This window comes from Fomitopsis serialis, assembly GCF_022376445.1.
Source record: "Fomitopsis serialis strain Sig1Antser10 chromosome Unknown B0H18scaffold_273, whole genome shotgun sequence".
Classification (NCBI taxonomy): Eukaryota; Fungi; Basidiomycota; class Agaricomycetes; order Polyporales; family Fomitopsidaceae; genus Fomitopsis; species Fomitopsis serialis.
In genome coordinates, this window is record NW_025955233.1 from 29238 (window position 1) to 53193 (window position 23956).

A 23956-nucleotide genomic window follows, 5' to 3' on the forward strand; every position below is an offset into this window, starting at 1 on the left:
GTCAGCAGTATCACTCAGAAGTGCAAGTACTCACCCCGGGATTTCCAACGCTCTGTCATGGAACCCTGGTAGTCCTTCCTGGATTGCCCATGACGCGAACGCCAGTCCATCTCGGACTCGAAGGGCTCCCATGGTTCTTCGGCTGCTTTGCTGTACCCCGTCTGTCGCGTCTTCCCTCGCGTTCCCCTGCGTTCTCGACAACTACTTGACTTGCTAATCCTAGTTCAACAGTCAGAATGCAAGTCGTCATAGGTGTGTGTCAGCATCCTTACTAACCTGAACGTCCACCTTCCCTTCCCTCAGCCATTTCCTGCGCACCTCTTCGTCTACGCAACCTGCCGCGCCGCATCTTCGTCTACTATTCGCTCGTCGTGTCGTCATCCAGCGAGAGCGCAGTTGTCTTGTACTTCGAGTTGAGGCCCTGCTGCAGCGCTGCCTGTGTTGCCGCCGCCATCACCGTGTCCACCTCCACCTCCACCATCGTGTCCGTCTCCGTACCCTCCTGGATCGCCGGCGGCTTGGAAGGTGCGCAGACCTCTATGAAATCGTAAGTGACGAGAGGTCCTCATCGTCCTCTTCTCTTCTTCAAGGTCTTCATTTGCGTCCTCTTCAGGTGATGGATTGGGGACATGCTCTGACTCGTCGCCAGAATGGTCGGGTCTGCCGAAGGTCGGTGCGCCTGAATGTACGCATTATTTTAATTGTCCAAACCTGTAGGACTTCTAGGAGCTTACCGCGTGTGCTCAACTATCACGCCGTCTTCCAACGCTACCGGATGGTCCTTGACGGTAAAATTTCTTTTAGTTTCCTTTCTTATACCATGAGCATTTCTTGCTCATGGTCTGGTGAGCGCAGAGGCCCTGCGTCGTTCGGAATGGTTGGTGACAAGCGCCGCATGTATCGCCGAGGAGCTCGTCGAAGGTGCGCTTTCGCTTCACCATACCTAGCCCATAAACTGATTTTAGGCTCACAAAAACACAGCAGAGGAATAAATACGCACTGGGAATGAGGGCCGAGAGGAAAGCGAACGAGGGAGGGGCCAAAATTTTGAAACTCATTGCATAAATTGCAACCACCCTTCATATGTCATTACGTTACTCTAGGGCGTTTGTGAGCGTCAGACGAAGCGCGTTGCACGGTGCGTTTCTCCTTCAACGTTCAACGTTCAACCTTCACGTTCGTCTCGGACCCGACAGCGCTAGGGCGTTGGTAACATTCATCCTTTCTCCTAATACCTACGTGATGCTGAACTGACCAGTTTACCGTTTGTTGTAGGTCACACTCGATCATCTTGATCGCATAGGAGTTGGCGTGTATTGGAAACCTACCCAAGGTGCGTACTTCAGCTTTTTTTCTCTTCCTTACGGACTTCAATGCTATGCGACATCGCGAGCTGTGGCGTGTGACAGCTGTGGCGCATCAGCTGTCACATGCCACAGGCACAGCGGAGAAAGCAGGGCCTGTGCCGCTTTAATACAACAGATGAATCCGGTCCGCCGTGGAAGTGCGTCTGGCTGTAATGGGGGGTAGCGAAGATCCAGCGTGAGTAACACAAGCTGGAAGAGCCAATTGGGCGGGGCACGCGATGGCATAGTGAGAACACGAAGAACGCATACAGTAAGGCCACAAATTCTCTGCGGACTCTGAGGGGAGGCTGTGCCGGCGTTGCACATGCTAGGCCGGTCACTTGACGACATGCTTAGCTCCTTTGCCTGAGTGGCGGCCGGCCCCAGGCAGGTTCTTGAGGGTCCTCATACTCTGAGTCACCATCGTGAACGAAGATGTCTCCCACTTCTATCGTTCGCTCTCGCTCTGTCCCTCACACCATCCGCTCACCTCTATCCATCTCTCCTCGTCTTACCAATGGCAACGACAGCTTGAAGGGGGACAGCGCTTACTCGAGCTACCAATCTCAGGCCACGAGCCTTGAAGGTGAGTACTTACAGAATTTTATCGTCGCTTCGTTGGTACTGACAGATTCATTATATAGCAAGATCCAGGTCTAAACACTCTAACAATTTCAAGAAAGCAAGCTCTGCCGAGCCAGGTGAGTATCCGGATGCGCCATCTCCACGCAGCGCGCTCGTTAATGTGCGGCATCAAATCGGTAGAGATTAGCCCGACCAGAGACAAGTCGAACTCAGTCAATAAGGAGCCTGGTACGTATGACGTGCCTACTACAGGCATACCTACGCGATCCACTGATGATCGACATCTGCTAGCTATCGAGGAGATCGAGACCGACAAGGAGGAACAATACCCTGAGGTAGTCCGAAAGGCGTTCGGGGATCGCTACAACGAGCTTCCCTACGCCGCAGGCGAGTTCGTAAGTGTTATTTGCCGTTTAGCAGTTCGATACCTGTGAGATTTAAATTGTTATTACACTGTGCAGGTGGTCACCGGCTTCACTGAGACAGAGTGGAAGGCATTGCAGGAGTGGCTTCAGACCCACGACGAGCTAAACCGGTACAGGTGGGTACTGATTTCTCGAACAGATTCAAATAATAATTTCGAACATGATATCGTAGTTTTGATTATGATCCAGAGAAGAACGAATTAACAACGATGTCGCCAACTCACCTACACAACCGTCTCGGTGCATTGAAGAAGTTGATGCTCCACGAGCGATTCGTTGAATACTTCCTTCCGCCGGTGTGGTTACGAAGGCTCCTCGGTATTTCTGACGATACCGCGGACTACGCGTCTGTGCGTGGAAAAGGAGGGAAGAAGAAGATCGCCGACGCCGTCGAGGCAATCAAAGTGGGCAGCGAACTGGTCATCACTTCTCTGGACGAGACGGCGCAGTCTCAGCCTACGTACACCGAATACGAAGGCGCTACGGAAGGCGTACTCAATAAGGTCAGAAATTTTAACTAATCATCGGTGCAGTCTACTCAATCTAGCTGGTACGGCAGATCTTGGAGATGGCGGACCGGTTCGTAGCCTATCGAGACGAGGAGGTCGACGATGACGATGAAGACTCACTGAACCTCATCGCCCTCAACTGCTTCAGGATCCAGGAGCTGCAGAAGACCGGTAGCGAGAAGGCGAAGTGGTCATCGCCAGGGATCGGTTATCATCGACTCAAAGACCTGAAATTCGATGCCGACGCCTACAACAAGATGCTGAAGACGTACCCGGAGTTGATACACAAAGCGGGTCCATTCGTCGCGAAGGGCAAAGTCTTCTTCGGCGCTGTTCGCGTCTATTGGTTTCACATCCCCCTCGACCAACTGGAAATCTTTAGGGAGGGCGTGAAGGCGAAGTGGCCGATGGAGGAGTGGGTCGCTAGGGGCCTTGCAATCGTAAGTCAGCGTGTTCTGTTGTGACTTCAAATCCACTGACACTCTAGCAAGCCTCTCCTCGATTCGTATAATGAGGCGCAGCAGCTGCAGGTCGAGGCGTTCATGGGCAAGGTCGTGCAAGCCTACAAGGAGAAACTAGCCTTGTTGGCGGGCCAACTGATGCTCGATGAGAATGAGCAGACCATCGACACGGCGCTGATGGACCTCCCCCCAGAGGAACATGAAAAGCGGCTCGGACAACTTCGCATATACCTGCTGCGCCTCCTCAATCCGCCCGAGGAAACTCTGAACTTTGACGACTGCATTCCTCGTCTTGTTCGCGAGATCCGGTTGGGCGCATACGGCACTGCAAGTGAACGCCTCTGCGACAACTCGAGGATCACCGGTCAAGACGCGACCGTTTCGCAAGGCAGCAAACCCGGGAAGCGGGGGCGCAATTCGAAGGGGGAAGACATCATGGCTTGCCTAGATCGTCTGGAGAACAATTATCTCAAACGCAAGCGTGGGGAGGGTGTCGGTGACAGCAGCGAAGACGACTCGGAGGGCACCAACGATCGTGCTCGCGATGGACCGAGTACCTCCCGCGGGTGAGCTCGTTCGTATGCGTCGTCCCCGTCGCCCTCGTCGCCCCCGTCGTCTCAGTCGTGATCATAGTGTCTCCGATCGTCTCACCTCGCTTGTTGTATCATCCAGGAGACCAGTGTACGAATAACGGTAGTTCTCTAGCTCTCGTCTGTGTAGTCTCCAGCGGTGTAAGATTGACGTAGTCGTCCCTTAGATGCCTTGGTTCTTTGTCGCTATCGCTCATGCTATCTTGTACCATCGCTATCGCAGTTATTCGATTTGTTGCTTGACCAGCCCCAACAAGCACGCACCGATGCGTACGGAGACGACTGATGCTTACAGATACGACCGACGCGTACGGATACGACCACCCGTCGCACACCAATACGGCGAGCGCATGCCGGGCTTGACCAGCCCCAGCAAGCACGCACCGGTGCGTACGGATACGAACGATGCGTACAGGTACGACTGATGCGTATAGATACTACGACCGACGGGTACGGGTACGACCATCCGTCGCACACCAATGCCCGGCTTGACCAGACCCAACAGGCATGCACCGGTGCGTACGGATACGACCGACGGGCACAGATACGACCATCCGTCGCACACCAATACGGCGAGCGCATGCCGGGCTTGACCAGCCCCAGCAAGCACGCACCGGTGCGTACGGATATGGCCGATGCGTACGGGTACGACCATCCGTCGCACACCAATACGACGAGCGCATGCCCGGCTTGACCAGCCCCAGCAAGCACGCACCGGTGCGTACGGATACGGCCGATGCGTGCGGGTACGGCCGATGCGTACAGATACGACCGACGGGCATAGATACGACCATCCGTCGCACACCAATACGGCGAGCGCATGCCGGGCTTGACCAGCCCCAGCAAGCACGCACCGGTGCGTACGGATACGAACGATGCGTACAGGTACGACTGATGCGTATAGATACTACGACCGACGGGTACGGGTACGACCATCCGTCGCACACCAATGCCCGGCTTGACCAGACCCAACAGGCATGCACCGGTGCGTACGGATACGACCGACGGGCACAGATACGACCATCCGTCGCACACCAATACGGCGAGCGCATGCCGGGCTTGACCAGCCCCAGCAAGCACGCACCGGTGCGTACGGATACGGCCGATGCGTACGGGTACGACCATCCGTCGCACACCAATACGACGAGCGCATGCCCGGCTTGACCAGCCCCAGCAAGCACGCACCGGTGCGTACGGATACGGCCGATGCGTGCGGGTACGGCCGATGCGTACAGATACGACCGACGGGCATAGATACGACCATCCGTCGCACACCAATACGGCGAGCGCATGCCGGGCTTGACCAGCCCCAGCAAGCACGCACCGGTGCGTACGCGGACGGCCGATGCGTACGGGTACGACCATCCGTCGCACACCAATACGACGAGCGCATGCCGGGCTTGACCAGCCCCAGCAACCACGCACCGGTGCGTACGGATACGGCCGATGCGTGCGGGTACGACTCCCAATCAGAACTTCGGCGATTTTGCTAACAGCCTCTAACAGCTTTTGCTAACAGCCTCTAACAGCATCTGAAATTTGGATTTTAGCAATGGTCAGCTCGTCAGCTCGTTAGACAGGTTAGCAAATTTTAGAAGCCCGGCGCTCAAATCCGTGAACAGTCGTTAGCAGGCCGTTACGCAGTAACTGAGCCATTAGCTACCAGACGAGTTGTCCATTTTGCAGGCTGATGATATGCTGCGCTCGGACACATTGCAATGAAAAGAATGACTATATATGTAAATCTATGGACTACATTGCGGGACACTATGCATGATTCGAGTTTGCGGTCTGCCCGTTGGTCGCTTTTGCAGGCAGCGCATTTGGTCTGCGTGCTCGCCGTCGTCGCGCACGTCGTGCTTGCACCCGTGACTTCGCTCTCGCCATCGCGATCGGTGCGTTGCGCGCGCGCAGCCCTGCCCACCATCGCCATCTCCCGCCTTTTGCTCACCCACGCGCGGTCTGTTAGTCAGCCACTCTCCTACTCGCTCGTCTCCCTGCAGGCTGTCCGTCCGATCCACCAGCCCGCCTGCTCATCCGTCCACTGCTTGCCCGCCCGCTCGCTTTGCATACATCTGCCGGCCGTGTCCGAATGCTCGGCATTGACCCAGCGTGCTCGCTGGCCGCCGTGAGTGTGGTATTGGTTGAGATCCAGCCGCAGATGTCCCGAAGCGTACCCGTACCCGTACTTGCCCCGGGTGTAGTCCCGCGACAGCGGGTATGGGTTGTGTGCGGGTTCGCGCGGGTCGTACGGGTCATGCGGGTCATGGATGGTCGCGCAGTGGGCGGACGAGATTTGGCAGGCGGGTGAGAGCGGACAGGAGGGCGAGAAGGTGCGCACAAGTAGACGAGAAGGTGGGCAAGGTGCGAGCCCGTCTCGCGCGATGGCGGGTGTTCTACATGCGCGTGGCGGAGGCACATTCGCCTCGGCATGCACCTTGTAACAGAGATCAGTCAGAGAGGCGGGGGAGCTCCTCGAAGTAGTTATCAGACCACTCACTGAACTCGCGGATCGCGGATGGCCTGGCCTGGCGCGTGAGTTGTCCATATAGACCGTATTTGAAGATGAATGAGAGCGGGGCGAGGCGTGAGGGTGCTGTCGGGTGTGCGAGAAGCCTAAGTAGCGTCGCGGTGAAAATACGTGGACAGGCTGGCACAAATGGGCAGATAAGAGAGGGCGGGCCGGTGGGCGAGAACAGGCAGGCGCGAGAGGGCGGGCAGGTAAGAGACAGTGTGGTGTTGGTCAGCGCGCTGTAGCAGCCTCGCTATGATAGCGGGGCCACTCACCATCTATTAGTATCTTGTCATATGGACTTGGAGTCGTAGTGTGATCGATGTGCAGCATGCAGTAGTTGGTCAGATGAGCGGGCCAGAGTCGAGGTGGCTAGGAGGAGGATGAGAGTCAACGCTCGTCGCTGGCATCACGAAGTGTAGAGCGCCCGTGGTCGGGAAGTGCCGACCGACTCGTCGACCGTGACGCTCTGCGGCGCCGGCTCTGGTGACCCCATACTTTGCCCCTCCTCCTGCCCATCTGTCTTTCTCCTCACCCGCTTGCCTGCGCACTGGCTTGTCTGTACACTCATGCTCTCTTTTGCTCGTATTCTCTTTCACCCGCGCTCTCTTTCGCCCGCACTCTCTCATGTCCACGTCCACACACACACACTCGTATTCCCTCTCACTTGTATTCAAGTTCCCTCTCCTACACTCTCTCGCCCCTGCTCCTGTCCACCCGCTCGTCCGCTTCACGCTCCCATTCACCCGTAATTTCTTTTGTGCATGCTCCCGCTCGTCACTTTGTTGGGCATCTATACTTCGGTCCGCTCGCTCACCCGCCCGCCTGCCCGCCCGTAAGTCTGCGCTGCCGATGGTACGTCCATCCCTCACTCCGAGTCGCATCCTTTTCCCACCTCGCCTGTCTACCAGGTAAACCGCGTGGGGATCCTTCTTCACTGTCGGAGGGAGTACAGGGGCTGACGTGCTGCAGGACGCCGGATGTGCGGCTGGAGCGCGTACAGGAATGTGTCCTCATGACACAGTGAGGGAGGGACGATGCGGCTAGCAGACCGTGTTATCAGGTGAGTGCGCCACACGCCCTTGGTTCCCTCCGCAGATGACTCGGACCCCAGCAAGCAAATGGCCACCAAGGCCGACCAAACGGCTGACCAAATGGCGACCGACGCAAGGGGATTTACCCCGGTACGCGGATTCCCCACAAGCACGACCACGGCGGTGACGAACATGAGGGAAACCACTAATGTCCACCAAGTGCGACCGCCATGAAGACAATCCGGTGTGCGCATGCTCTGAGGTATCGAATCCGCCTTCTTCGGACCACTGAAGCACGCACGCCTGTCGACGTAGACTCCGCGCTAGCACACTGAAGTCCTGCGTCCTCGCAGCAACAACCTTCGCCCAAGCATAGTACGGTGTGATCGCGGCGCTCCGCCTAGACACCTGTTACGCTCGGGCTGTTGCGCGTCGCGTGGACAGTCCGTAATGTCGGGACAGCGCGCGGAGTTGGCTGTAGTCCAACGCAGCGTAATCCACGGTGCGTTCAGTAAAACTACTTGACTCCTGCTAGGAAACACCACCTGGTGCTCGATGCCTCCGAGCGTCCAGGCCCCGGCTCCGGGACACACTACCAGGGTACGACTGATGCGTATAGATACTACGACCGACGGGCACAGATACCACCATCCGTCGCACACCAATACGACGAGCGCATGCCCGGCTTGACCAGCCCCAGCAACCAGGCCGATGCGTACGGGTACGACCATCCGTCGCACACCAATACGACGAGCGCATGCCGGGCTTGACCAGCCCCAGCAAGCACGCACCGGTGCGTACGGATTCGGCCGATGCGTACGGGTACGACCATCCGTCGCACACCAATACGACGAGCGCATGCCCGGGTTGACCAGCCCCAGCAAGCACGCACCGGTGCGTACGGATACGGCCGATGCGTACGGGTACGACCATCCGTCGCACACCAATACGACGAGCACATGCCCGGCTTGACCAGCCCCAGCAAGCACGCACCGGTGCGTACGGATACGGCCGATGCGTGCGGGTACGACTGATGCGTACAGATACGACCGACGGGTACGGATACCACCATCCGTCGCACACCAATACGGCGAGCGCATGCCGGGCTTGACCAGCCCCAGCAACCACGCACCGGTGTGTACGGATACGGCCGATGCGTGCGTGTACGACTGATGCGTACAGATACGACCGACGGGTACGGATACCGCCATCCGTCGCACACCAATACGGCGAGCGCATGCAGGGCTTGACCAGCCCCAGCAACCACGCACCGGTGCGTACGGATACGGCGGATGCGTGCGGGTACGGCCGATGCGGACAGATACGACCGACGGGTACGGATACCACCATCCGTCGCACACCAATACGGCGAGCGCATGCCGGGCTTGACCAGCCCCAGCAACCACGCACCGGTGCGTACGGATACGGCCGATGCGTGCGTGTACGACTGATGCGTACAGATACGACCGACGGGTACGGATACCACCATCCGTCGCACACCAATACGATGCCGGGCTTGACCAGCCCCAGCAACCACGCACCGGTGCGTACGGATACGGCCGATGCGTGCGGGTACGACTAATGCGTACAGATACGACCGACGGGTACGGATACCACCATCCGTCGCACACCAATACGGCGAGCGCATGTCCGGGTTGACCAGCCCCAGCAAGCACGCACCGGTGCGTACGGATTCGGCCGATGCGTGCGGGTACGACTGATGCGTACAGATACGACCGACGGGCATAGATACGACCATCCGTCGCACACCAATACGGCGAGCGCATGCCGGGCTTGACCAGCCCCAGCAACCACGCACCGGTGCGTACGGATACGGCCGATGCGTGCGTGTACGACTGATGCGTACAGATACGACCGACGGGTACGGATACCACCATCCGTCGCACACCAATACGGCGAGCGCATGCAGGGCTTGACCAGCCCCAGCAAGCACGCACCGGTGCGTACGGATTCGGCCGATGCGTACGGGTACGACCATCCGTCGCACACCAATACGACGAGCACATGCCCGGCTTGACCAGCCCCAGCAAGCACGCACCGGTGCGTACGGTGATACGCCTCTAGGCTATCTAAGCCCCGAAAATGCAATCTAGGCCTCTACGATGCTCCGAAGCTCTTAGAAGATCCACTACAACTGTTCGAAGATTTCGAAGTTCGTAGCCAACCCTGGCTCACCTTGGAAGACTATCCACGACCTTCCGGCACCTCAGTGACGCTATAGGAGCACCTACCCACCTATCTAGACAACCCCAGAGCACGGAGGTCACTCGAAGATGCACTATGTGTTAGAAGACACTCGAACATGTTAGAAGACGTGCTACGGTGTTAGAAGATCTCCTGCGAGACCATAGGATGCTACAGGATGTCCAGTGAGTCCTTGCAGGTCGTCTCACATCCTCGACGAGTGGTCTCGGTTTCCGGTGTCATGTGATAGCCGGTCGGCCTTCGGACCACTGGTTAGCGAGCCCGAGAGCAGTTGTCACGTGTTAGAAGCCATAGCCGGATGTTTGGGGCCGTCGGAGCTCCGTAGTGGTAATAGCCGTGTTTCCCTGTATATACTCTGGGACTGGTTCCCTTCGAATCCCAGAGACCCCCTTACCCTCTCAATCTCACCTCGCACCGGCGAGGTTCGTCAGTCAGCCAGTACGTTCGAAGTCAGCAAGTTCGCCAGTCAGTCAGTACGTTCGAAGTCAGCAAGTTCGCCAGTCAGTCAGTACGTTCGCCAGCTCGTAGTTGTCCCGAGAGGCTCTACACTTCTTCTCCTGCCGTCGCTCGCCTTCCTTGTCACTGTTCGTTCGACACGTCTGTCGAAACTCCCCCTCCTACCTTCGAGGCTTAGCCCTCGTCTTCGAACAGTCTTCAACATCTTCGAAGCTCTCCCACGTCGTTCGGAGTCTTGTCCGTCCTCCTCCTTCTTACCTAGACCACTGTACAGTCCCCCGTACATCTCATAGACACAGAGGCCTCGCATACCACTGCTCGACCTCACGGTTGGGTTTTGTGTGGCTTTTGTGTTCTTTTCGGTCGCGTCATCTTGGAGCCCACCGCGAGGGGGATATAGAGCAAGATTCCGCCGCGTCGGAACTTCGAAGTCAACCCTGAAGACTACCGAGACTACGAAAGTCCTCTCCTCGCACTCGCTATCGACAGTAGACTAGGTCCCCGATCAGCCGCCGCCTTTCGCAGGCATAGCAACCCTCTCCCAGGACCTTCGACTATCCCCTCTTCGCCCGAAAACGTCGAGCTTGTCCCCGATCACGACGATCCGGAACACTCCGTTCGAGACCAAGTGCCTACTACCCCATCCCATTCCAGACGTGCTCGAAGACTCTTGCTTGCAGACGACTTAGAGGCACTAGTCTTCGGATCCCCTCTACCGCTTCTAACACCATCACCACCTCTCGAAGGAGAGGAACCCACCTCAGCCACAGTCACCACGCGTAGAGGATCTTCCACCTCACGTCTACCCATACCCACCAGTCGTAGAGTGTCGTCAGTCCCTCCAGGACCAGAGCAGTCCACGCCGTGACGGACTTCGACCGTCGACACCCCTAACCCTTCGAACACTTTGACAATACCTTCGAACATTTCAACAATCCCTTCTATCGCTTCGCCAACTCCTTCTAACACTTCGAAGCTGAGTCCGAATATGGCCGACGCAGGAGCACCAGCCTCGAAGGCGGCTTCAATGCCTGCACGCGGCCACTCCACTGCACCTGTCTTCGACGAGTCAGAACCTTTCTCATTCAACCACTTTTTCCAAGACCTCGAAACACACTTCGCACGATGCCGAGTTACCGACGACTCCGACAAGAAGTCATGGGCAGTTCGCTACCCTCCTATCCACGTCTCCGACCTATGGATGATGCAGCCAACATTCAAGGATGCTACGAAGCCCTACGAGGAGTTCGTGACCGCCCTACGAGCACTCTATCCTGGAGCTGATGACGAGCACAAGTACTCGCTCGCTGATCTCGACACGGTCGTCCATGATCGCACAGAACTCGGGATGACCAATGCCCTCCACCTCGCTGCCTACTACCGCGACTTCTACATGATTTCGGAGTACCTGATTGCTCGAGGTTCGCTTTCGACACTCGAACAAGATCGGAAGTTCCAGCAAGGCTTTCCGAATACGCTCTGGGGTCCCATTGAGCAGCGCCTGTTCATGCGGAACCCTGACCGCTCTCGAAGGAAGCCCTGGACGTTCACAGAGATCTACGAGTCAGCACAGTGGGTGTTAGATGGTCCTACACCAGCTTCGACCTTTCGGCAAGCTAGTCCCCCTATGCCTACGACCACACCCGCTGTGTCTATCCTGCCATCCCCACCTGTGACCACGAAGTCCGAAGACCTCCTACCATTGCTACAGACGCTGATCAAGACCCTCGAGGCCCAGCAGTCTCACAGCCGGTCACCCGAATTCTCGAACAGTCATGACAGCCCTCGGTGCTTCTATTGCGGACGTTCGGGATGTTGGATCGGCGACTGCGAGATGTTCGAAGAAGACAGGAAGAAGGGCCTGTGTCGACGGAACCCCGATGGCAAGATCGTCTCGTTCGACAACCGCTTCATGAGTCGCCGAGACAGCGAGACCCTCCGAGACGCTATCTACGAACATGCACGTCGTTCGAGCAAGTTAGGACTCAGTTCGTCGTCTTCGAGTGGTTCAGGCAGTGCTATGCAAGGCGCTACAGCCACGCAGTTGCTCTATGAAGCAGTCGAGAGTCCGCCTATCCCTACGCATGCCCTCGACATTGGAGAGATGCTAGCCTGCATGGACACCCAGCTATCACGGTTGACGGAGATCTATGCTCGGGAACAGCATAAGCAGACCGTTGTCGACCGAGTTGTCATCGAGAAGCATCCCCTACGCTCGAACACCCACCTGGCTGATCAACCACTACTACCCATGACGTGTTCGAAGTTTTCGGAGCGAGCCCCAAACCGCCTGTCATGTTCGAAGACAAGACCAAGTACCCTAGCACCTGCGCCAGTCGTCCGACCTACCATCGACACCGAGAGTCCCGCTTTCCCATCTGCAAATGTTCGAGACATGACCTACGCACCTCCTCCCACCCAACGTTTCGAAGCGACCCCTACGAAGTTCGAAGCGAGCCCTCGAAATTTCGAAGCATCTCCCACGAAGCGACAGAGCCGAGCCAGCTTCTTTATAGCACATCCCCCGCCCCAGCTTGCCGAACTGGCTGTTGAGTCCTCATCGAACACTCCGTGTGTACCATTGACATCTGAGGAGCTTCGAGAATTGCCTTCGTACCTTCGCGACCGATACTGGGCAGCACTGACGCCTCGGACGGCGGAGCGCAAGACGAACCAGGCGTCTACAAACACTGCAGCTATGGAACCACTTTCGAACTACAGCCTTATGATCGAAGACACTTCCCCAGCTGTCACCGTGTTAGGGGACCTTCCGGAGGGCAGCCTTACATTAGAAGAGACTCCTACGTCTTCGAAGTCTTCAGACATACGACCTACATCTTCGAAATCTTCGGACAGTCGACCTACGTCTCCGAGATTGTCAGATGACCAACCTGCACCTCCGAAATGTTCGGACTATCGACCTATGTCTTTGAAGCCTTTGAACGGTGATCTCCCCACGTCGACGGAATCTTTGAGTGCTCCTACGACATTGGACACTCCTCCTATCTCTCCGAAATGGCCAGATCATGCCCCTACGTCTCCGAAATCTTCGAACGGTCAAGCCATGTCTCCGAGATTTTTGGACTATCAACAGATGTCTTCGAACAATCTCTCTACGCTGATGGAATCCTTGAACACTCCTACGATGTTTGACACCCCTTCTATCCCTTCAGAATTGCAACACCACGCTCCTACGTCTCAAGAATCTTCGAACTTTCGAGCTACATCTCTGAGATTGTCAGACCACCATCCCAGGTCTACGAAATCTTCGAAGCCTCTTATGCCATTTCTAGAATCGTCAACTGTCCCCTCCCATCTCCGGAACCTTCCGACCTTCCTGCTATGCCTCCGAAATCATTGGATGCTTATGCTTACGCTCCGAAAAGTTCGGACTATCTTTCTGCAACTACGACGCCTTGGATCCTCCTATGATGTCTACCCCACTCCTTCGATGTTGCCAGACTCTGCTCCTACGTCTTTGAAGTTACCGTGCCTGTGCTACCGCCAAAATCTTCGAACACTCCTACGATGGATGGCCTATCACCTCCACTGGCTACTATGTTGCCCAGCATGACGAGCAGCCCATGCTTCCCTCCCCGCCCCGCCCATCTCTTGTATCTATCTCTGCGCTGACCAGGACGGTCACAATTTCAGTAAGGGGGAGGATCACCACGACCACTTGGTAGTACCATCACCAGACACGCCTCGAAAGCTAGACCCACACCGCGAAGACGTCAACATACCCTATTGCTCTCGCAACCAGCAGGTCCACCCAAACACGTGTCGAGAGTCTTCTACATGTGTGTGGTGCTGTTCGTCACTGCCGCACTGTTTTTCGCTTTTGGAGACAATCTATGGCCATGGGATCGACGTGGAGTGCATGAACAACAACTCCGAACATTCGAAGACACGTACCTAGTCCTACCACCCGACATGGCCCCAGACCCAACAAACCTAATCGTTCGTAGAGTGAATACCTTGCAAAGATGCCCGCTGCACCTCGGGGCCGAGCCTGAGCGTTACGAGACAGTCAGGACCTCGACTTCCTTCGAGACGACCTAGAGCAAGCTCCGAACATGTCAGTCAGGCAGTCACCCAATGCAAAGACGAGACCTCGCAGTGTACCGCTGGCTAGAGAGAAGGAGAAGGAGTCTACGATGTCCCTAGGAGCCTCCGAACACTTCGAAGATGCATTCGACAAGCTGGATGCAGACAGTGTTTTGCACGAAGACAGCTAGGGTCTTCTATGGTGCTAGACGACCTGTTCCCGCCATAGGGGCGACGATACCACCCAAGCAATCCTTAGTTCACGTCTACCTCCATTTTCAACCATCCCTCGCCTTCTACCGACCCCGGTGGTCCTCTACGAAACAAGCACCCTTCATCTGCTATACCCGCTGACCGAGGACGGTCAGGATTTCAGTAAGGGGGAGATGATACGCCTCTAGGCTATCTAAGCCCCGAAAATGCAATCTAGGCCTCTACGATGCTCCGAAGCTCTTAGAAGATCCACTACAACTGTTCGAAGATTTCGAAGTTCGTAGCCAACCCTGGCTCACCTTGGAAGACTATCCACGACCTTCCGGCACCTCAGTGACGCTATAGGAGCACCTACCCACCTATCTAGACAACCCCAGAGCACGGAGGTCACTCGAAGATGCACTATGTGTTAGAAGACACTCGAACATGTTAGAAGACGTGCTACGGTGTTAGAAGATCTCCTGCGAGACCATAGGATGCTACAGGATGTCCAGTGAGTCCTTGCAGGTCGTCTCACATCCTCGACGAGTGGTCTCGGTTTCCGGTGTCATGTGATAGCCGGTCGGCCTTCGGACCACTGGTTAGCGAGCCCGAGAGCAGTTGTCACGTGTTAGAAGCCATAGCCGGATGTTTGGGGCCGTCGGAGCTCCGTAGTGGTAATAGCCGTGTTTCCCTGTATATACTCTGGACTGGTTCCCTTCGAATCCCAGAGACCCCCTTACCCTCTCAATCTCACCTCGCACCGGCGAGGTTCGTCAGTCAGCCAGTACGTTCGAAGTCAGCAAGTTCGCCAGTCAGTCAGTACGTTCGAAGTCAGCAAGTTCGCCAGTCAGTCAGTACGTTCGCCAGCTCGTAGTTGTCCCGAGAGGCTCTACACTTCTTCTCCTGCCGTCGCTCGCCTTCCTTGTCACTGTTCGTTCGACACGTCTGTCGAAACTCCCCCTCCTACCTTCGAGGCTTAGCCCTCGTCTTCGAACAGTCTTCAACATCTTCGAAGCTCTCCCACGTCGTTCGGAGTCTTGTCCGTCCTCCTCCTTCTTACCTAGACCACTGTACAGTCCCCCGTACATCTCATAGACACAGAGGCCTCGCATACCACTGCTCGACCTCACGGTTGGGTTTTGTGTGGCTTTTGTGTTCTTTTCGGTCGCGTCAACGGATACGGCCGATGCGTGCGGGTACGGCCGATGCGGACAGATACGACCGACGGGTACGGATACCACCATCCGTCGCACACCAATACGATGCCGGGCTTGACCACCCCAGCAACCACGCACCGGTGCGTACGGATACGGCCGATGCGTGCGGGTACGACTGATGCGTACAGATACGACCGACGGGTACGGATACCACCATCCGTCGCACACCAATACGATGCCGGGCTTGACCAGCCCCAGCAACCACGCACCGGTGCGTACGGATACGGCCGATGCGTGCGTGTACGACTGATGCGTACAGATACGACCGACGGGTACGGGTACCACCATCCGTCGCACACCAATACGATGCGGCTTGACCAGCCCCAGCAACCACGCACCGGTGCGTACGGATACGGCCGATGCGTGCGGGTACGACTGATGCGTACAGATACGACCGACGGGTACGGGTACCACCATCCGTCGCACACCAATACGATGCCGGGCTTGACCAGCCCCAGCAACCACGCACCGGTGCGTACGGATACGGCCGATGCGTACGGATACGACCACCCGTCGCACAGCAATACGGTGAACGCATGTCCGGCTTGACCAGCCCCAACAAGCAGGACCACTCGGTGAGTACCCGCTAGGCGCCCACCGGAACGTGAACCAGCACACAGTGCGCAAGGGCCCGTTGACCAGCAGCCCGACAGGCCTCAGTCCAATGCGTACAGGCACGTCGAGGATGACCCTACCACATCGCTCCCGAGGATTGCTGGGCCGCCAAGCACCAACATCCCATGCAGGAGTATCGATCGTTCCAGAATTCACGATGCGCCTCCCTGACCAGCTCGCCGCATACACACGATGAGCCTACGCGCCTTAGACCACGCAAGCACAATTTGAGCCCGAGCTCATGGAGCAGTGCCGGACGTACGGAAGATCGACATGCATGTAGCTCGCGCGAGCCTGATGTAGTGCCCAGGTAGTATTGAATTGTACGGCGGTTGTATTCAGTACAATAATATGTGGTTCTTAACGACTATGACGTGGCTGATCTGTCTGCTGATCTGAGTTGTCTAACACTAGTAGCCTCGCAGTGCTCGATAAGGTTGGTAGAGGATCGTATTCGCAGTCCAGGAGGCAGGGTAGGGCAGGATGCACCACTGCGATCAAGAGGCTATGTGGGTCTGTCAAGGGTACTAGACGTGACTCCGCGGCGCCGCGACTTCACTGCCACCCTTTTGCTAACTTCATAGTCATGAACCTGAGCCATGTGGGGATCTCCGCTAGCAACCTATGCAGCGATATCTCAACAGTTCCGATCGACAGAGGCGAACTTGTGTTCAAGTTGTATGAACCAGGTCTGGTCATACTACCTCTTCGCAACGGCGATTTCGTGATATTTCCATCGTGCAAATTGACGCATTTAAACTCACACTTCAAAGGTCGTCGGGCTTTCATTGTATTGCACACGGACAGAGAAATGATTAAGTGGCTGGAGGAGCGCAATGGTTGCTCTACTAACGCCACTTTTATTTATTAGTATCTACATAGCTTCACTCGTCCTCACTCAACTTGCGCGTTTTGGCGAATACCATGAGCGCTTTCCCATGGTTGACAGCGCTCGGACTCTATGAACATCACTCACATCGATCGTTGAAGTTCGCAGCGTCTACGTAAAATTCCACGGTGCGTCTCTTGTTTCTCATATCACTACAGTCTATCCTCTGTCTTTCCTCTCTCCGTGTTCTGGCTACGTATTCAGGCATGCCCGACTCGAAGCGCGTCACCCGATCGGTTGCAACCGAACAAGGCTCCGAAACGCCCAGGTCGACCAGGTCGACCAACACCCAGGCCGCAGGCGGCTCCATGAAAAATAGTAAATTCACGAAGGGCAAGGCGAAAGAAGTGGCCGCCAAGAAGAAGGGTCAGGAAAGGGAGAAGGAGAAGGAGAAGGAGCGACGCACTACTCGTGAGCGTCGTTTGTGCTGCAATGAACCTAACTGTTATCGCTGATGGCCTGCTTGAAAGAGGTCCGGAAGAGGGCGTCGAAGATAATGGCCGAAGAAGAATTATTGAGTGATGAAGAGCAACCGAAAACAAAAAAGAAGAAGTGTGCTGTGGTGGAGGACGAGGCGGAAGCCGATGAGCAGGATAAGGCAGTCGAAGACACGCCAGAAGATGTCGAGATGGAGGATGACACTACTAGTAAGCAGCCTACTACCACTCGACGTACGTGGCAACCATGGTCTGCTGTACGTACACATTACTGACTAGACCGCTGCATTTCTACCAAGCCAAACCGAAGCCGGCATACGGTAAATTCGCGAGACCCGAGACGTCCTTGGATCCCGCCGAGGAGAATGTTGCACAAACACTGAGTAATTCACTTCATATATCCACATTATTATTGGCTAAGCTATCAAATGTGTAGTCGGGGGCGGCGTGAAGCCAGGGAGAACGCTGGCAGTAGTCGTAAGGGCGGTGTGCTGAAACCGACAAAACCTAAGTCTGGCGGTGGCAAGTCCACTCACGGTACTGCCAAACCGAAGGCACTGCCGGTGAGTGGGAAGGTAGGCAGTGATTTCTCGTACTGTGCGAAGGCTAAGACATAGCTCTGTTTCACATCGTCAGGACAAGGGTAAGGCCCGAGCAACAGGCAAGGATGACTCGGTCGAGAGCGAGCATGACCCCAAATCAGACGAAGACAGCGATGGCGGAGGCAGCGATGATGCTTATGACGATGACGCAGGCGACGATGGGAGTCAGGTCGAGGATGAGGACGACGTCGACGATGTAGGGCCTGAGTCTCAAGAGTCGGAGGACGGAGACGATGAGGGCGAGGACGAGGGCGATGTGGTAGTGAGTATCCTCTCTGGTTTATTGGTCGTGATTAGCATCGCATTGACTATCTGCAGGTCGTGTCTGAGACGAGGGCGCAAAGCAAGCCGGCTCTCGCCAAGTCGACGGGCAGTGGTCGAGACAGCAGCAGTCGCGCCAGGGTCGCCGACTTACCAGCCAAAGTCAGGACTCTCGTCTCGGCCGCGCAAAATTGTCTGCGACTACGCATTGCGCTCAACTCGGCGTGGACGAAGGAGGCTTCAGTCGCGTCCAAGCGGCTGCCAAGGAGGGATATACTAATCCGTGACAGTGTTCGCGACGCTTATGACAGACGAGGGACTGGCAACCATGCTGCCGACATCAAGGCCGCGTTTTGGCTGCTGGCCGACAAGAAGGACGACAAGAAGAAAGACAAGAAGGAAGCGGATCACACCCAGAAAGACAAGAAGAAAGCGAATGGCGATGCGAGCTCGGATGGTGACGAGGACTCGGAACGAGCCGCTTTGAGAGCGAAGGCCTACTCCGTGGTGAGCTCACACTCATTATAATTCACGAAAGTCGGAGGCTCTGATTCTTTCCAGGTCTGGACTTGCTCATCACAGACTCGGAACGAGCTCAAGAGGAAGGCGAAGCAAGTGATAGAGCAGACCTTCAAGCTTGGCAGCCTGACAGTTCCTCAAAGGACCGAGGTCGTCGTTTGGCTTCTCGAGACGCACCCAACGGAAGTGAATGACGGTTCCGGGACACGCAACATCGCGAACTTCGTCTTCGGGGCGTAGAGTTCCACTTCGATCGCAAGAAAAAGCTGGATCGAGAGGTACGTGCTCACACAGGGTGCAACACGTCAGAGCGAGCTCACTGCAATCCTAGCTTACCAAGGTCGAGCCCACGGAGCCATTCCGAAACGAATGCATCCCTGAGCTCATCTACCAGTACTACGGCCTGGCAGGACGCGGCGATGCGAACATCAATGCGGCCCTGGATGAGTTCAGCAAGATGCCCTTCAACCTCATCGCCCTCGCATGCAACGCGGTACGTATCCGCATCCTCGTCGAGTTCCTGCTCTAAGTTAAGCTACTCATACAATTGTAAACTAGATCGAGGCAGCACTGATGGAGGTAACGTCGCACAACCAGTCCATATTTTTCTCCGGCAAGCTTTTCGCGGCCAAGTAAGTAATTCTTAAGTTCTATTGCAAATGGTGAAAGCTCACCAACCATAGGTGGGATGGCACGATGGCCATCCTAGAGACTCTGGAAGACAGTGCCAGCGAGTACCTCGAAGAGACGCGAGAGCTCATATGGAAGCACATCAGGTAAGTTTTGAATCTAGACGGAAATTGTTACTGACCACACATACAGCAATCGTCTCAACGCTGGCCCCAACGCGCTCGAGGGAGTGACGGACAGCGATGAGCAGCCGGGCAGCTTCATCCCTTTGCTCCAGTTGCGTGCATCAAAGGCGCAGAGCAGCAGCGACAAGCCCGGCACATCGAAGGCTGCGACCAAGCCGCCGTCGAGCACCGCGAAGAAGGGCAATAAATCCACCACATCATCGAAGACCGCGGGCAAGCCGTCCGGCTCATCGAAAAGCGCGAAGACACCGAATTCTTCGCAGGCTGCGAAGAATCCACCCAGTCCATCGAGGAAGACTCGCGGTGCAGGCGCGTCGACTTCGAAGTCACAGAACCACCAACGGCGCGACTCTGACGGCAGCGAGGGCGGTGAAGCGGGTGGACAGGGCCACAGTGAGGACGAAGGGGGCGCCGGACTCTCTGGCGAAGGCGGTGAAGGGGTTCAGACTGAGATCGATGAACTCCGCGGGTCTGGAGAAGGTGCGTGTTCAGTCGTCACTTGCCACCTACATGATCCCATTCAACATTTTCCAGACCGTGGCAGTGGAGCATCCACGAACGGCGGGGCCTGAGTAGGTCGATGGTAAGTCAATCAGTCATCTACAGAATTGAAGCATTTGCTCATTCAATCATCTCGTTCTACTATTGACCATCAAGTGTAGTATATGGTACTGCGTTCAAGGGTGTGTCGGTCGGTCGGTCCGAGTCGGTCGCTCTGCCATCAATGTTGTCTTAGTGGTATGTATAGTTGCTCCGAGTCGTGGCTTGTCATCTCGGTGTTGTTGTCATGTTGTATAAGTAGTACTGAACATTGTTGTACCAATATCATCGTCGTGTGGATCATGCCTAATGCACAAGGTGCATATTTGCGAATGGATTTGAGTCACATGAAGACAGAATCAGTGACAAAAAGCAACAATAAGTACAGCAAAATGGTGCTACATTACACATCCTCATCGCACTAAAGCATGCTTAAACAAGATTGGTGGAACTTCTTTTGCAGAATTGAAAGGGGGACTTGTGTAAATTGGTCTTTAGGCTCTTCAGCATGCTTTTTGTCTTCAATGCACCTATTATGACTGAATATGTAGGAAAAAGACATATTGATTTTTCCTGATGTGGCTTCTTTCGCCAGCTGTGGCCTGTGTTTGACCTTCCAATGCTTGAATCGGTCCTGTTGCGTACCCTCGAAGCCGCACTCGTTCCAGTCACACTTTCCGACGACCGGCGCCGGCTCCGCCTTCGCGGGGTCCACCGCGTAGTGGTCGGCACGGATGTGCGACCAAACCTCCAACGCAGTGCCTTCCCTCCCGCACTTCTCCCCATCGCGAATCTTCCACCCACACGTGTTATCGACGGACGGAGGCGGAGGCGGATTCAGCGTGAGTTGGAGCATGGGTCGTGCCTTGGCTCGGGGTTGGTGAGGTGCCGGTCGGGGCGCGTGTCGCCGTCTTCATCGGCCTCAGATCCTCGTCTCCGCTTCTGTCCGGGCGTTGACGCAGAGAAGGCGAGTGAATCGGCAGGCACGTAGGATGATGTCCAAGCCGAGCTGGTATACGGCTGTATGTATGGCTGAGGGGGCGCGGATCGCACGAACGTATGGACGAAGGTTCCGTCCAAAATAGGTGCAGATGGTGTGGTGATACCGGGAGCTCCTCCATCCTCCGATCTCGCACTGGACGCAGAAGCCGCAACGCTGAATGCTCTGTACCCTTGCCGGGTCTCGACCTGGTCTTCCCTCACGCTATTACGCAGAAGCAAGATCGTCAGTTGCTGCATAAAGGGACGTTCGGCCGCGCCTACGTACGGTATCTCGAATGCGGGCCTCATCGGCGCCGCGAGTGCCTGTGTTCCTGTGTAGTAGGTCGTCGTATGCGACTTATGCGCAGAGACGGGCGGCAGGGAATAAGGATGAATGCTCGGACGAGTGGTAGTGGTACCAGGGAAGCTGATGCAGCAATCGATTCAGTGAAAGTTGTCAATGAAGCGTCTGTATTGCATACCTGGTTACTGTCTCTGCGTGGTTGTCCAGCGTCACCCGAGATGACGATGCCTCAGGCTGAGGCTGCGACGAAATTGCAGGAGCCTGGTTCCCGGCCTGTCCGAGCTCCCACGATAGCTCCTTCCTGTCGTTGAGGCTGCTTGCGGGCAGCACTCCGGCTAGGATCACGGATGATACATAGTCAGTGTCTGTGACGAGGGCTTAGGAGACTACAAAGCTACTCACCTCTGTCTCGGAAGCGGTACTACCTTGCGCGCCGCCGGTGTTCCCGAGATGCAGACCGTCTGGACACCGGAGGTGGTGGTTGAGTAGGCGAAGGAGGCGAAGGTAAAGGCGATGGGGGCTGTGGAAAGTACAGCAGCGGAGGAGTGGACACGGGCGATGCTGATGATTCCGACGATGGGCTCGTCGTAGTCAACGAAGGTGTGGAGAGTGACTCAGCACCAATGGACGGCGAGGCGCGGGGTCTGTTTGGTGTACGCGCTCTACCTCGTCGTTTGAATCGCCGGTCGAGTTGAAGACGACTGGCTCAGGCAAGCCCCTGGCGACGATGCGCCGTCAGTGAAGTGACCGGGTACAGTGTGTCCCAGTCTTACCTTTCGCCGATGTCAACTTCCTTCATGAACCCATCGCTATCCCAAAGATGATTGCTATCACCCGACCGGCTGTCGAAGTCGGGCTCCGGCAGCGATTCACTAGCCAACCATCAGCAGTCGGCTGTAAGATTGGACTGGGAGACATACAACTGGAACAACGCCGAGATCTCGGCAGCGTTGTTGAGCCCGAAGTCAGATATGTCGAGGTCTTGGAACATCGTCGACTTGCTGATGATGGGATTGAAGCTGATAACAATGGTAACCGGGGGGAGGGGAATCAGGTGTGGAAGGAAGGGATGCTGTATAGATGAGGGGAGTGGATGCTAGTGAGAGGCGCAAGGGAAGAGGATGCGGAGAGGCGGTCGTCGCGGGTAGAGTAGTGAGCCGTGTTTGAGTTGGCGCGTGCAAATTAAATACCTCATTTCGCGCCCCGCTGAGTACGCTCTGATCCCACTCTCCCTTCCCGCCCGGCCCCGTCACTCCGCTCGCGCGAACCAGACCCAGCGAACCATTCGGAGCATTACCCTGCTCCGAACAGCCCTCTACGACAAGCTCGCCCGTCAGAGCCCCTCGCTCTCGCCCCAGAGACGACATGCGCGACTGCCCGCATCGAGACCAAGGCATATCCGGATTTGGGAACTGCGCACAGACCCCCAGCACCGACGGCCTCGTGCCGCGACTTCCTCAGCCATCGGCCGCCAGCCTGCCCTCGATATCTGAGCTATCTCGCAACTCCGGACTCGACGACGACCAGTTTTGGGTCTCTGCTGCCGAGGTCGACGACAATCCCTCCCACGTTCCAGTGGCTTCGGTGAGAGGGTACCACTCGGCAGCAGCCGAGCAGTCGTTCCATCCTATGGCTCTTCCAGCAAGCCTCGTCCTCCCAAGAGGCGGTTAGGTCGTATACGCAGTCTCTGAAGCCGAATATCAGTCCATAGTCACATCCGAACGAGCTTGGCGCACTAAAATTTCTGTCCCCACCTCGAGTGGCTCACTCTCTACCGCCACCTTCACGCACCCTGAATGCTCCTACGTTGTTTCCTTGTCTTCCGCCGCCCGGGACGAGCGGCGCATCGATAAAGTAAGCGACATGCCTGCTCATTGTGCGACTTATTCAACTTACACGTCGTGCAACTGACATAGGCGTGGCACTCACTTTCGAACCATCGACGGACATCCTTTGCTTGATGGCAATGTCCTTCCCAGGCCCACGACGACGATAGCCCTGGAACTACAAGACGGATCTGTGGCCTGAACACCGTTACGAGCACGTCGTGGACCATCGTTTATGATCCGGTCTTCCTTTGCGCTTACCTCGGATGTCCAGGGGACGTCTCCAACGAATCCGCACCGTGATCAGGCTGTCTGGAATCGTCGAACACATTGACCCGTCGTGAAAGGGCTAAGGCTCCTCCTACTTGCTCTTCCGATGCTTGCCTCCGTCGTCCTGCTGCGCCAAGTTCCTTCGATGTTACACGACGACAAGGATCTCGTTATCTATATATGGCCGACGCTAACGTCGCTCACCTATGGGGGGACGCGTCTGACGGACGAACATCGGTACGTACTCGTCCCCAATGCCTTTTCACCTTTCTGAATACGCCAGACCTACAGGGC

General features: G+C 56.2%; 4 protein-coding genes across 4 annotated transcripts; 3 read left to right on the forward strand and 1 right to left on the reverse strand.

The window, feature by feature from the left end:
• Window positions 1–650: 650 nt before the first annotated feature.
• On the forward strand, window positions 651–5492 carry B0H18DRAFT_961518 (uncharacterized protein; the record flags this gene model as incomplete). Its single annotated transcript, XM_048043065.1, has 21 exons — window positions 651–673; window positions 718–788; window positions 856–921; window positions 1116–1138; window positions 1304–1333; window positions 1410–1504; window positions 1877–1932; window positions 1991–2047; window positions 2079–2159; window positions 2223–2326; window positions 2393–2472; window positions 2529–2859; window positions 2916–3305; window positions 3357–3892; window positions 4140–4302; window positions 4332–4532; window positions 4701–4772; window positions 4802–5002; window positions 5171–5242; window positions 5325–5343; window positions 5467–5492. The coding sequence occupies 21 exons, from the start codon at window positions 651–653 to the stop codon at window positions 5490–5492; spliced, it is 2697 nt and encodes an 898-aa protein (XP_047885235.1).
• Window positions 5493–7912: 2420 nt separating this feature from the next.
• Window positions 7913–9547, forward strand: B0H18DRAFT_1127802 (uncharacterized protein; the record flags this gene model as incomplete). Its single annotated transcript, XM_048035303.1, has 11 exons — window positions 7913–7932; window positions 7998–8183; window positions 8237–8255; window positions 8344–8457; window positions 8506–8600; window positions 8645–8735; window positions 8784–8874; window positions 8923–9028; window positions 9054–9144; window positions 9212–9283; window positions 9332–9547. The coding sequence occupies 11 exons, from the start codon at window positions 7913–7915 to the stop codon at window positions 9545–9547; spliced, it is 1101 nt and encodes a 366-aa protein (XP_047885236.1).
• Window positions 9548–15648: 6101 nt separating this feature from the next.
• On the forward strand, window positions 15649–20313 carry B0H18DRAFT_1127804 (uncharacterized protein; the record flags this gene model as incomplete). The annotated part of the gene is made up of 19 exons (XM_048035304.1): window positions 15649–15683; window positions 15732–15814; window positions 15863–15943; window positions 15992–16074; window positions 16125–16178; window positions 17266–17518; window positions 17578–17778; window positions 17844–17927; window positions 17981–18021; window positions 18057–18119; window positions 18181–18408; window positions 18465–18914; window positions 18990–19112; window positions 19169–19204; window positions 19258–19419; window positions 19485–19558; window positions 19610–19702; window positions 19749–20221; window positions 20276–20313. 19 exons carry the CDS (start codon window positions 15649–15651, stop codon window positions 20311–20313), a joined length of 2655 nt encoding a protein of 884 aa, XP_047885237.1.
• An 805-nt stretch (window positions 20314–21118) lies between these two features.
• On the reverse strand, window positions 21119–22557 carry B0H18DRAFT_1127805 (uncharacterized protein; the record flags this gene model as incomplete). Its single annotated transcript, XM_048035305.1, has 7 exons — window positions 21119–21485; window positions 21549–21689; window positions 21745–21879; window positions 21969–22147; window positions 22224–22284; window positions 22340–22438; window positions 22487–22557. The coding sequence occupies 7 exons, from the start codon at window positions 22555–22557 to the stop codon at window positions 21119–21121; spliced, it is 1053 nt and encodes a 350-aa protein (XP_047885238.1).
• Window positions 22558–23956: the final 1399 nt, after the last annotated feature.